This window comes from Amblyomma maculatum, chromosome 4, assembly GCF_055883805.1.
Source record: "Amblyomma maculatum isolate TAMU_Amacu chromosome 4, ASM5588380v1, whole genome shotgun sequence".
Classification (NCBI taxonomy): Eukaryota; Metazoa; Arthropoda; class Arachnida; order Ixodida; family Ixodidae; genus Amblyomma; species Amblyomma maculatum.
The window spans coordinates 68,340,325-68,354,064 of NC_139347.1; the positions used below are offsets into that span (position 1 = coordinate 68,340,325).

The window sequence follows — 13,740 nt, forward strand, 5'->3', positions numbered from 1 at the left end:
CTGTCGTGTGCACCATATGCAACTCAAAAAGAAACGAGCTTTGACGCCTCCGATAACGCCCGACAAACAACTGTTATAGCAAATAGCCCCACAGACCGCTGATCACCGTCAAGCAACATACATCAAGACCCTAAATTAAAGCTCACATCCGTCACAGACCAGATTATCGCATTTCACAATAAAGGTTGAAAAAAAAAAAAAAAAAGAATACGAAGCGCGTGTAATCTCGGAGGGGATAAAAATGACTAAAAGGCTGTCAACGCAAACTGCTCCTTGGTCCTAGACATAGTCATACATTCCGTACAACAAGAAACGATGGCACTTGTTTAAGCGATAAGGGCTCGGTTTACAACGAGTTCATCGTGATGTATCGATCATTTGCGGCTTCGTCGGATGACTCCTAAACGCTGCTTGCTGTTCCCGGTACAAGGCAGGGAACGAGGGTTTTTCTATCCAAACAATGAATATGATCTGTTCAGACACTGTTCACCCAGAACAGCTGAGTCCACTAAATCTGCAACTGATGTTTTTTTTTTTTTTTCTTTAGTAATTTACAAGTACGGGCTGCAGCCTGTTGTTGATGTGCATTCAATACACTCTGTCCATACTTTCGATCCCCCTTGCCATGATCTCCTGTGCAGCTCTCAAGCTATCTAATACACTCTCTCGCACTGCATCCTAAACAAGCTACACATTCACACTCCTGGCACAGCGGAACGAAAAACACTCTTGGCGTCTCTTCACGTAACCAGAGGGCGCATAACCACACTGCATCGGATTTACAACGTGCAATATCCACACTCGCAACACAAGAGCAATACAACCCGGTGTAGCTAACACTACAAAACCACGAAAAGATTTAAAAAAAAAAAAAGAGTGAGCAAATCGGCTGTACTGTGCAGCATGGAAGAGGGTCATTTACTTGAGCCGAAAAGGAAGCGCGACAAACGCGCGCTTCGCCGGCGACCCAGGGAGATCATGCGGAGCCGAAAGCGGCGACAGAAATCGCGCCGCAATTCATTGCACGAGCCGTCTATAGAGGCCGCCTCTCACCTTCCACGCTCCCGCGTTCCACTGTCGCTGTCAAAAACTCACAACGATGACGTCACAGACACACTGACCCATACGCGCTGCCGCATCCAGAAGTGGTGATGGCGCTCTCTGCAACACCACGATCATAACGATGCCACGCCACTGCAGCGTCGACGCATTGTGATACACATCGGCGGCGCGCGGCGTGCCTTTGTATATATACCCGTATTACCGTGAACAACGCTATATAGGTGGGGCGTGGCCTCGTTCTCCTTTCGTTTTGATATTTCGCAAAAAAGCCTTTGATTCTGGAACCTTTTGGGACGCGCTGAACGCTCGCAGAACAGAACGAAAATGTTTTGATATATCGCGCAGGGAGGGTCACACAGGCAGAGATTTCCGATACGAAAGGAACCTTCGAAGGAATAACGCCTGCTGGGAGGATCACTCGATCTGCATGCACACCAGGCGAAGCGCCTGTGTTTGAGCGAGGGAGGTCGTTCGGTGGGCGTGCGTGTGGTGGAAACGTCTGTGTATTGAAGGGGAGGGTATACGGGATTGGAGCCGTGCTGCCGTGTGCTTCCCTATACGTCGCTTAACTCTCTCCATCTTATCTGTATCTTTACAATATACACACCGACGATATATCTGCCTATGCATATATATTTATATAATATATTTATGTATGTATAATATCCTATACGTTCACGAACACCTTCGCAAAATGCATACCAAGGAAAATAAAGAGCGCGTTTTTTGATATTCAACCATGGAAAGGTTTGATTTACTCTTTCTGTTTTTCTTTCTCATCACTCGATACCCGTTGGCAGGCGCACACACCGCATCGCCGAGTGCCGAATCCTGTCCACAAAAGTCCGCTACAACAGAGCGCGCGCATCCCCCGCGAGCACAAAGACGGTCACCAAAACCCGGGGCCGACCTCGGGCAGAACAACGGTGCAGGGGGGGGGGGGGGGGGGGGGGATTCAACAAGGGAGAGCCGACAAGGGGAGTCCGTTTGCGAGGAGGTGCAAAAATACTTCCTCTGCTCCGTGCCGGGGCTAGGAGGAGGCGGCCAGGGCGAAGGAGCCGTTGCTCGTGTCTCCGTCGTGGTCCGGTGAGGTGGACAGGCCTCGGGTGAGGCTGGGCGGCAGCACGTGAGGAAGCGCGAGGCCGTGGGCCAGTCCGCGGCGACGAACCAGGTCCAGCTGGAAGCCGGCCGCCAGCCGGTCCTCGAGCCGATCTCCCAACCGGTGGTGGTCGACACTCAGCCTGTGGTCCACCGTCAGCCGATGGGCGTCCACGCTGAGCCGGCGGGCGTCTACTGCGACGCCCAGCCGCTCAGCGAGCAGGTCCTTGCGGTGGTGGTCGTTGTTGATGCGCAGGTCCTGCTCCTCCTCTTCCTCAGGCTCGATCATGTCCTCGTCCTCTTCCTCTGGCACCTCGGAGTCGGAGCGCGAGCTGGACAGGTCGAGCACCCCGGGAGTCGGGTACCGGTACGGGGTCGACGGAAGCAGAAGCGGCGTCGGAGACATGGACATGTCCAGCGGCTCGGTCTGCTCCGTCTCGAGGAACAGGTCACGCTGCTGCGGCGTCAGGATGCGGATCGTGTGTCGCGGCTTGCGTCGGCTCTTGGGCGGCTCCGAGGGCAGCGGCCCCGTGGCCGAGTGCGCGGCGGGCGGTCCCGCCACCACGGCCACAGCGGCTGCGGCCAGCGCGTTGTTGTTAGCCACGGGGCTCGTAGGCTGCAGTAGCAGCGCTGAGGAGGGCAGCGGCGGCGGCGGCGGGGGCGGCGACGCGGTCGCGTCGTAGGCGCGGGGCCTGCGTCCGCGGCGCGGCTTGCCCGCGTTGGCTTCGTCCTTTGGGCACTTGTGGTGCATGAGGTGGTGGCGGCGCCTGAAGCGGCCCAGGCAGAGCTGGCACTCGAACGGCTTCTCGCCCTTGTGGATGAGCATGTGCGCCTTGAGCTGGTTCGAGTCGGAAAACTTGGAGTCGCAGAGCTCGCAGGCGTACGGCCTCTCGCCCGTGTGTACGCGCAGATGTCGGCGCAGGTTGGCCACCTGGACGAACTGGCGGTCGCAGTGGGTGCAGTGGTACGGCTTCTCGCCCGTGTGCAGACGCATGTGCGTCTTGAGGTGGTGGTCGCGCGTGAAGCGCTTGTGGCATTCGCGGCACTCGAACGGCTTCTCTCCCGTGTGCGTGCGCTCGTGGTTCTGGAGCACGTGCTTGTAGCCGAAGCATCGCCTACAGACAGTGCAGGTGAAGACCTTGTCGCGCGGCGCCTCGCGTCGTCCCAGCAGGTTCGAAAGGAAGGCCAACTCGCCCGTCGTCGAAGAGGCGGCGCCCGGCAGCGGGGGGCTCCGCGAGCCGCCGCCGCCGCTCGACGGCACCGAGGAGGCCGCCGCGCCGCCGCCGCCGCTCGTGGTGCTCGCCGCGCTGCCAGGGCTGCCGCCGTTGCTGCGACATTCCTCGGCCTCACTGGCCTCTTTCATCGCACTCCGCTGACCTGCGACGAGAAGGGGACACGAGGTTACGCTTAAGAAATTATATCAAAGGCGGCGTATGCACACGGGCTATGGGTTCAGGAATGGACACTTTATTCAAAATTGTACTAATGTGGTGCGACTTTGACATGTCTAGTGGTCTATACAACCTTAACGGCGTTCTATAACTGCTCACATACATGATATTAGCACTCAGTCAGCTGAAATCGAGTGAATTTAGTCTTCTATATATACTTGAAACACGCTACGTATGGAATTTAGTTTTCGGCCATTTTACTAAACATGGTAAGGTGCATCGACCCGGCAACGTCGCACTGTTTATTTGCGTTCCTTAACTGGTCTGGATTATATGAAAGTGCAGGATATTAAACATTTATAGGCAGGACAGTAAAGGTTGTATTGTCATCATTCACTGTCCATTACAACGCGACAAAATCACATGGGCCCCAATGGGGTCTATGCATGTCAACGAGGCATAGATACATTTAAAAAGTTTGATATCCAAAAAAAATTGCCCTTCGTTCGAGTAGTCCATATTAATGGGAGTCGTATTAATGAGGCCCGACTGCTAACCAAAGTTAAAAAAAGTGCTTCACGTCAGCTTATGTTTCTTCTGTCCCGTGACATCATGTCTTCTCTTCTAGTGGACGTGCATAGACAATGATATCCATATAAGGCGTCGGTATAGAATTTGGTTGCTTTATAGTGGCAAAATATAAAGCCCATTTTAAAGTAGGAAGTACCTCACGCGGTAAGCAGTATAATGAAACCTATCGTTAATATGTAAGAGGGAAGAATAAAATTATGTAGGAGGAGTGATTCTTCCCTAATATGAGAACGAATACACGCTGCATCTTCATGCCCGACGAAACAGTATGCATCAGAATAAGCAGTTCTAATGGTGTGCGAAAAAGGCGTCAGGGTATAATTATTCTGAGCTGGCGCTAGTAGCCATGCTTGACATACAGTGATATACTGCATTCGAAACAAGCAAACAAATCAAAATATCTTGATACAGCTGGGACTATATATCACGGAAGTTCCAAGCTCATTTGTGCAACGGTCGCCATCCCGTATAAATTCAAATTACGATGTGAGGGAAGAACGGTGAACAGTCTTATTACCAGTGCTGCATCGATGTGATAGGTTAGGTCTGTTTAATGCGATACTATGTAGCTGTCCTTTTGCCGCCTTGGCGTTGACTTTCAGAGGCAGAAAATGACACGCAAGCATAGAACGATGACCTAAAACAGCCAATAGCTTGCTCAATTGTTAATATGCAAAATGAAAGAAGAGTGTACTGAGGAAAGGGTACTATAAAAAAGTTGCAACGAATCGAAATTGCTTCTTCCATTAACGATCAGTCATATGGTATATCAGCACCATATTAGTGCACAGCACTGCGGTTCTTCCATAGGTTGCTAGGATATATCATGTTATTTTCTAACCGACGCCTCTTCTACTATATAAACAGCCCGTGCGAAAAGTTCCACATACATGGCGTTAAATATCTACGGAGAATGGAGTGCTTGAGCACTGAACGTTGCGTAACAATACTGCAGGTATATGAGCTGCGATGTATACACTGCCCTCATCTGTCAAATCCCCCCCCCCCCCCCCCCCCCGCATCAGGGTGTACAGGTGCAAACATAAGTAAACAGAGCACGCCTTTCCGTTCAAACTAAAATCGTGCCTTCTGCAATAGAGATAAGAAAACAATATTTCTCCAAATGAAAAGGCACTGGTGTCTAATACCGTTTCGCATATACCAGGACTGCCAGATTCAATTATTCAACGCATAAAAAAAATTAGAAAATTAGAAAAACATTGCGTGCCCCATTTACTTTTTCGCTATGCACATTCAAAATATGAGCACTCAATAAAACATCACACTGTTAAAAATGAATGAACACTGGCTATAAGAGTACAAAAGGTGAGCAGACAGGAGGTAAGTGAAGCAAATGCGATGATTTGCGTGCGTTCCCTTAACACAGGTTAAAAGAGAAAGAGCGTACGTAAGCATATACGTCTATGCCGGTATACGTGCCCGCCGTATTGAGTCTCTATACGCTACGACAAGTGGAAGGTCGAAATCGGCACTGAAGGCAACGCTGTCAGCCAACTGCAATTCTACTCTCGACGCCATGACGGCGATGATGAACCTCGAGTCGATTTCGAAGCTCCCTTGGAGGTTTCGCACGCAGAGCAGCAATAAAGTATTTCAATATTAACCAGTCTGTCACGCATACGGCAAGGAAGACAAAACGACCATGCAGGCCCCATCCGAGAGTGCTAGTACTTCGCCTTGCATCAACACAGCAATGAAGGAATCTGCCGAAGCCAGCGACAGAGTCGCCACCGCAACGCTCACGTACCCCATGGAAGAAGTCCGCTGGGACCAGCTGCCGGCCGACGGCCGTCTTGCACGCACGCCCGCGAGAAAAGGTCGCGGCCCGTCGCGGAAACGAAATGGCATCGGGGACTGCGTAACCGGACGAACGGCGGCAGCGGAGAACAGAACCCGACCTTGACGCCCCCTCAGCGGGAAGTGACGCGAAAGGGGGCCGCGGGTCTGAAGGGGGACACTGCGCGAAAAGCTAACTCTTCCCCCTCTTCCTTCCCCTTCCCGTCCGGTCCCCCACGTGTCTCTCTTTAGAATGGACGGCGCAGACGTGCCGTCGGCTTCAGCAAAGGTGAAATAAAAAAAAAGTGTGGGGGAGGGGAAATGCTATTGTAAAAGCGTCCCGAAAGTGGAGGAGGAAAAATAGCAAGACGGCACAGTCTGCCTCGAGGCGGAAGGGGTATACGTATATACGTACAACACGCGCGCTCCACGCGAAAGAAGAACCGACCGGCGAGCCCGCGCGCAACTCCGGCCACCAAACAAACCATCAAACACAAACAAACAGCGGGTGCCCGGCCGGCAGTGGGCCAGCTTGCCGGCAATTGAACGCTTTCGACCCCGCTTTTCCCTTCCTACCCTCCTCCTTCTGTACTGAATCCTATCCGAACCTCTTTACTCCTGCAAGAGTAGCGCACGGAGATGAAGAGGAAAAAAAAAAGAACTGCCTGAGGTAAAAAACACAAAAGGGCATCCAGCGGCATGCACGGAATATAGCCGAAAGGGGCAAGTGGCGAACGGGACAAAAAGCAAAAAAAGAAAATAAATAGTGGGAACGAAAGCTCCGTCGGCGGTGGACCCCTATTGCTCTCGCCAGAGAGAACGGACGAGGGGAGATACGGAGTTTTTTTTTTTTTTCTTTTTTTAACGGCCGTTTAATTAAAGGCGCCGAAAGACGACGCGAAGAAAGGGAGTAACGAAAGTATAAAAGTAATAAAAGAAGCGAGGAAACAAAAGACGGCCACTTGTCGTGCTCGCCTCTTCCTTTTGTGCAGCCCGTGCGCTGTGTGCTTGTGGAGGGGGGGGGGGGGGGGGGGGGCTTTCTGCGGCCTGCTTGTCGCCAACAACTTGAATGGCGCGCCGGCGCCTGTTGTGGGGAAATGCGGCGCTCGAGGGCTCGCCTTGGCCGAATAAAGGGTTCTCCGGGATGGAAGAACAAGCCGCCGGCGCCGGTAGAACACATGCAGGAAGGGAAGAGCCCTAGCAAGTGCAAGTGCATGAGGGGTGCTTTTTTTCTTTTTTTTTTTTCTTTTTTTCAGAGCGTGCCTCTGTAGGACCTGAGATTAGGGTGCTTTTTCCGGAGGGAAGATTGCGTCGCCACCTTGGTCACGCCGCCGCAAGGACTGAGTGCTAAATCCCTGAGCGCGACACATGCCTTGCTCTGGAGACGCGCAGACGTCCATAGTCTCATCAGCGTCGCCTTTCAACCGTGCGTTAGTTCCGTCCTTCGGTCTGCTCCCTGCATACTTCCCCGCACGCCAGGTTCAGCCTTGGCCTCTCTTTTTCACTTGTGTCTATTCCTTTTGGCATACTCTTCCTCACTGTTCTCCCATTCTGTCTCTTATTTGTATTTTTTGGTCTTTTTTCTGCGCCCCTTCCCCGCCCTTTCATCTTGGCCGCTCACGCCTAAGGCGGCCGGAGGCAACGTTAAAAGATAAGGGTTTACCACGCGAAGTGGGTTTCGAAGTCAAAGGGAACAGATTTTTGCACAGAACCGTTTGCAGACAATCAGCATGCCCAGAAGGAGTAGAGCCACGCTAAAAGGAAAGCCGACCACCGAAGTGGCTAAGCCGGCGGTCCCGCATATATCTGCATGAGGCAGTGTGTGCATGGCTCGTGCGACGGTTACGATGATCGTAAATTATTCCGGAAATAGAAAAGGGGGTTATGTTTGCATTTGGACATGACCTGCCAGAAACTATATAGCAACAGTGTTACTGAGAGATCAACACCACAGCAAGACAGAAAGACAAGAAAGCAAGCAAGCGAAGAAGTAATTCAATTTTCTGTTCCGTGGCGAGCTGTGGAAGACGGCAGCCTTGAGAGCAGATTTGGTAGAGGTGAAACTCGACTTGTGGCCGAAATCAAAAACAAGTGGTGTATCTAGACAGACAGGACACGGAGGAAAACAGGTTGCGCGGATGGTCCTAGCGGAATGCATTCCAAGGCATGGTGAACTTCGTACGGCAGGGGACGTGGCATAGAAGATTTTTGGGATATGATATGATAAAAGAGCTGATTGAAGCCATTTGTTTGACCCAGATGGGCTCACGAAGACCACAACGATGATGAACTTAAGAAGCATCTATAACGAGAGACACGTGTGCATTACACACGGACCATGGCAGCTTTCCACCGCGTGTTATTTTGTTTCAATCATAGAACACAACGAGAGCGGAGAAGAAAGTATGGGGGGGAAGGATGTGTGCGACAAAACACAAGCCATAAAGATGCGGTTCGTATTTTTTCCACGGACCATTGCATTCCACACCGGCGAACTCGATCCACACAGGAAAACCATTTCCTCCCCAGCACATATGGCTCGGCCTGTGAGCAAAGGGAAGTCGACCTGTCGGTGATGCCGGCATCAGCAACGTATAGAGCCGTTTGTTAATGGCTCTCAATCACTTAAGATAGTTTTAAAATTTTTCTTCGGGTCCTATACTCAAACACCTGCATGATTCAGAGATGAAAACTCTCGTGCTGTTAAGCTATACATAACAGTTCAGCTATAGAAGTTATCTTTTTGATACTGTTGTACATCCACCAGTTCAACCTTAACCCACCGCCGCAGAGTTTTCCGCTCCGAACGCCACAGGTGAAGCCCTTCTCTTAGTAACGCGACGATGTGGTATGTAGACCTTTTAGCACGGAAAAAGAAACTATAAATAAGCAAAACGTTAGAGGGAAACAGCTGCGAGACTGTTGTAACCCCCAGGGTCATGACTTAATGACTTTTTATCGCCAGCTTGGTTCACAAATGGAAAAAAAAAAAAAAAAAAGATAGAGAGAGGGTGAACACAAGAATGCAGTTACCCAATTATGAAATTGCGCGTGTGCACCTTTTCATCTCACGCGATCTCCTGTGACTTCAAAAAGAAAAAAAAAAAAAAAAGAAGAACCAATTAGTGTTCCAACGGTGAATCTTGACTTGTTACGCAAACTTCGAAACGAGTACAACAAGAGAAAGACGAAAAAAAAAAAATGGTTTTGGCGCATTACGGGTGGTGGTCCGTCGCAAATGGAACTCCGTCTCGATAAATGTTATGCATGGTTGGGCGATGGGCATAGAGATTAAGTCAGCTGTAATCGAGGTATATACATCGTGCAAAGCTCGGTGCACGTGAGATTTACTCGCGATTAATTGGCCCCATGTATACGGTGTATCAAAGTTGCATGTCCATAACCATTGCATTATAAGGTGCCTTCCTTGTTATAGCGTTTCAGTAAACTTTTCCGCAGCACATCACTGTCGGCAAATTACGAATTACTTCCCTTCAAATACGTACCAGAGTATAAGTGCAGAATCCTGATCAAGCTGTACGCGAGTTCGCACCATGCGATAGTGATTGCAGCACGGCGCTAAGGAACTGTAATGCATGCAGGAATTATCGGAAATATATAGGAATAATAGGAAATCGATACCCGTGGAGAGAGGTGCATAATGGATTGGTATATTGCATCTCGAAGTAACATCTCGAGAAACATGGACCGACACGAAGGATGAGGCACAAAGACCGCATTGTGCACCTCATTAATTGTTCGTCCCGTGCAAGTTGGTCGCGCTGTTTCTTTCCGTGCGAAATGCTTGTCGTGCGATATATTCGTAATCAAGTTCAACGACGAGCGATTTTCAACGAATATCTATTATCTACGAAGCCGACACAACGACAATTAAAAGTAATTAAACCAGTATGGATAAATCATAAGTATGCGCGCTGAGTATACATACACAACGCTCAGAATTACGCTCCATATGTGACAAGTTCTTCACGTAAACTAGCACATCGCACCAGCGTGACAAAACAATATGTTATATATAGTATGTGAAAAATTACCTGCAAAAGGTAATCGCTGGTCGATAAAGGCGAAACATATTATATATGGTATTGTTCGTGTACAATGCAACAGTTATGGGAGCAGATGAACTGATCGAGGACGAGATGTCGAGCGCTGTTCATAAACTAGTCTTGCTTCCATTGTTTAAAGTCCGTCGATTGCTAGGCTTTCGGTGGAAACGCGAAATAATCAGCAGTGAGCATGTGCAACAGTTCTCTAAAGAGATGGTGCCGTAATCTCTGCCAAGACAATGTTTTATGGGACGAGATGTTTCTGCCATTATTCTGTTACTGTGCACGACTCTCCGTCTCTTAAGCAGTTGCGTTTCGATAATGAAAAGAGCACAATGCAATGAATTGAAAATCTTGAGATCAAGGCAAGTGTTTCTTTTGCCTGCACGGCATGTTGAAGCAAGGTTCAGATCATAACGACGACACACTGCCGCTGCACTCGTTTAGACTCAGTTGAAAAGAGGCGTTAGCGATACTGTATGTAAAAAATTCAACTACATTTACAAGAGCAAGCCAAATGAGCGCGAAAGCTTGTTTCTGACTTAGTGTCTAAATAAAGGCGTCGACTGTGGTACTTCTCATATGGCAGCTATATAGGTAATCTCTGCCACACTGGGAAGAAGACAAGCAGCAATCAACAGCCAAGGCTTAATAGCGGAATAGGACGTCTTTTTTTTTACCGGATTCATATCCGTGGGGGAACGCGGCGGCGTCTCCTTGCGGCCAGCACAGGCTCCGCTCCACTCGGTCGGTCGTGGCGCAAAGAGTCATTTGTACGGAGACGCGGTAGGTTGCTCTGCGACCTCATGCCGCCGCCGAGATAGCGAACAGCCGAACGAAGAACGGGGAAAAAAATGATAAAAGGAAACATGCGTACGCACAGAGCGAGAGAGTAAAACGAGAGCGTGCAACAGCGGCAGATGGTATGTAACACGAACCTCGGCGGCCGTCGAGGGATGGCGCTGCGGGCGAGGCCGGTGTAAGTGCTTTAGGCCGGCGTAACTACGTCCCTTCGGGGCACATTGTCCTTTCCTCGGGACCGGCAGAAAGAACCGCAGTTGTATCTGACGCTGAGCGCGATATGCTGCGCCATGGAAAGAGTGCAGGCCGAGTAACTTGTTTGTATTTCAAACGTGCGATGAGGAAGCAACGTAGCGGGTGCTGAAAGCCGCCAATGTGAAACAGCGACAAAGCTAGCTGCGGCACGGCGCTCGGGTCTCGGCTACGAACGCCGGCGCGGCTCCGCCTCTGGCGTCAAGCCGGTGGGTGGAGCAACCCTTTCATTGGGAGAGCAAACCCTGCCAGCAGGCGCGCGATGGAAGAGAGGCAGTGGGGGAGCTCCTGCGAGCGCAAGCGGCTGCTGCGCTCGGCTTTCTCCCCCAACGCGGCGGCAACCCCATCAGGCCAACCGGCCAACCCTCTCGCTACGAGCGATCCCGACCCCGCCGCTGTCAGCCAGCCAGCGCGCAGAGACACGACCCCTTTTTTTCTCTTCGCGGCGCGATAGAAAGATAGGTGCCGCTTGGTCGACGACGACGCGAAGGGGGAAGGAATCTCCGGCGAATGCGAGACCCCCCTCTATCAGGCAGGAGCCATTGGAGTAGGCGAGGGAAGGGGTGGACCTGCTCGCTGCGCCAGTGAGCGAGCGATGCGGAAGGGTTCGCCGAGGAAGGAGAGGCGATGCGGACGAGCCGGTTGAACGGGGGGGAGCAACCTGTTACGCGACCACGACTTCCGCATTCGCGGCGGCGATGCCCCCCCTCGAGCATGAACCGCATTGCACAATCGGAGGACGAAGCGCGAAGAAGAAAAACTTCCAGGGATGCTCCGCGCGCGGCCAGGCAATTACTCGTAATAACTCAGGTCGGCGGACAGGCGCAGGTCCTAAGCGCGCGCTGTATAATCCGCGAATAACGAACCGAACGACGGCCACGGACGCAGCAGAAGTCGTCGCCCTTTTGCGCAATGCGAACCGACGGAGTGCGCCTCATGCTGAGCTGAAAGCGCAGAAGGGGTACCATATATCAGCGCAGAGTCGTCAAAGGCTAACGCTGAGAAGGAGTCAAGTGTCCGGAAATGCGATGTCCGTGAAATGTCTCCTCCCTCCGCCAGCAATGGATGAGTTTGAGGGAGCTAACTTCATCGCAGGAAATACGATATTCGCAGAGAGAAATCCTGGCATTGCGTAAAGCCTATACCGGCCACGCATCGTCATTAAAAGTGTGTCGTTTATTCTGCAAATGCCAGTGAGACAAAGAAAATGGGTATCAATAGCATTGCGGGTGAAGGCATTGCCCATATCTCCGTCGCGAGATTCTTTTACACCGTCTCCTCTAAAAATACTTCAGCCACGCCGGCTCCTCAAGTGCCGTTTAACCCGAGGGGGTCCCCTCTGTGCGCCGGGGCAAACACGCCGGCGTCACGTGAAGAGTCATTCAGACCTTTGAGTCTCGGGGTAAACAGGACAGCGTTCCTTTGCGGAGCCTTTCGGGCATCGCTGATAGGCGCGTCTGATTCTGCCGCTGTGCTGCTGCAGCAAGGTGACATGGAAACAAGCCCAAGCCCCTTTCAACCTCCATGTCCTCTCCCCATCCCCTCCTCGTCGCACACGCTATAGTACTGAATGTGTGTGTATGCCTGTGCAAACGCGTCCTACTTTCTGTCGCCGATATCGGCGAGGTTAACACTCCGCCACACATGACATGTGCGACGCATGTAGCTTGCGCTGACGGAGACAACGGAAGTTGCATTTTCCAGCACTCTAGTCGGTCACTGAGTGTCACGCGCGAGTAACAAAATCGCTGATCGAACCGGTATACCGCAAAAGAGGACACTCCTAATCTGGTTCCACATACACGTCAAAAAAGTTCCAGTTATAAGTGGAACTTCCACTTAAAACTGGAACTTATTTGACACGTATGTGGAATCATATTAAGAGGGCATGGAAGGAGTCTATTTTTAGTTTTGCGAAATTTATTCTCTCTAAATGATGTCTTACTTTGCTGGAATATCGCGTGTCTCAAGCACAAAAGAATGTGCATATCTATGCAAGCATAGATCTCGCGGTATACAAGTTAATGCAATACGAGTGGACAAAGAAAACACATTTCGCTGAAGTCGGAAGATGAATGACGGCACAAGCATGAACCATACACTGCCGTGTCAACAGCAGAAGTCCAGAGTTCGGTGCTGTTAATTTCTTTCGCGAGCACGCATATACCAGTTTTAGATACTGACCCTCCAAACTCGAAATTTTAATTTTTTCATACGAAAACTAGCACCAAACCTCATTTGTTCTACGTAAAAAATCTGTGAAATACATTATATAAGTGCGACCACCCTCCGTCCGACCACCCCAACCGACCCTGCCCCAAGGGTGACCCATAAATCTGTTACTGAATTTAAGCAACATTACGCACGCACAGATGTTTTCGAATGTGCGATATATGTACGATATATGAACAGATACATAAACGGCCGATTTTTTTTTTTTTTTTTTTTTTTTTTTTTCATCGGCAGGAGCACATAACGTATACCTCAAGCCCTGGAAACACGTTCACTCGTAAACAGGCTGTTACCACGCGGAGTTCAGGAATAGGCCGAGCTTATTTGCTCTCCAACAGAAAAGAAGGCGGGAACGAGCCCGGCTGTGGACAATGACCGTCCTTCCTGTTCGAAGCACCGCGGAAAGGGGGAGGGGGAGATAGGCGATATCTCAAGGCAAACCTGACTCA

General features: G+C 50.8%; 1 protein-coding gene across 1 annotated transcript in view; it reads right to left on the reverse strand.

The window, feature by feature from the left end:
* Positions 1-2,012: 2,012 nt before the first annotated feature.
* LOC146191312 (uncharacterized) overlaps positions 2,013-13,740 on the reverse strand; it is a 185,856-nt gene continuing 174,128 nt past the window's right edge. Inside the window, exon 4 of the mRNA XM_084601812.1 lies at positions 2,013-3,537. Coding sequence (XP_084457938.1) covers positions 2,093-3,537 — 1,445 coding nt within the window. The 3' untranslated portion in view covers positions 2,013-2,092. The remainder of the gene's footprint in view (positions 3,538-13,740) is intronic.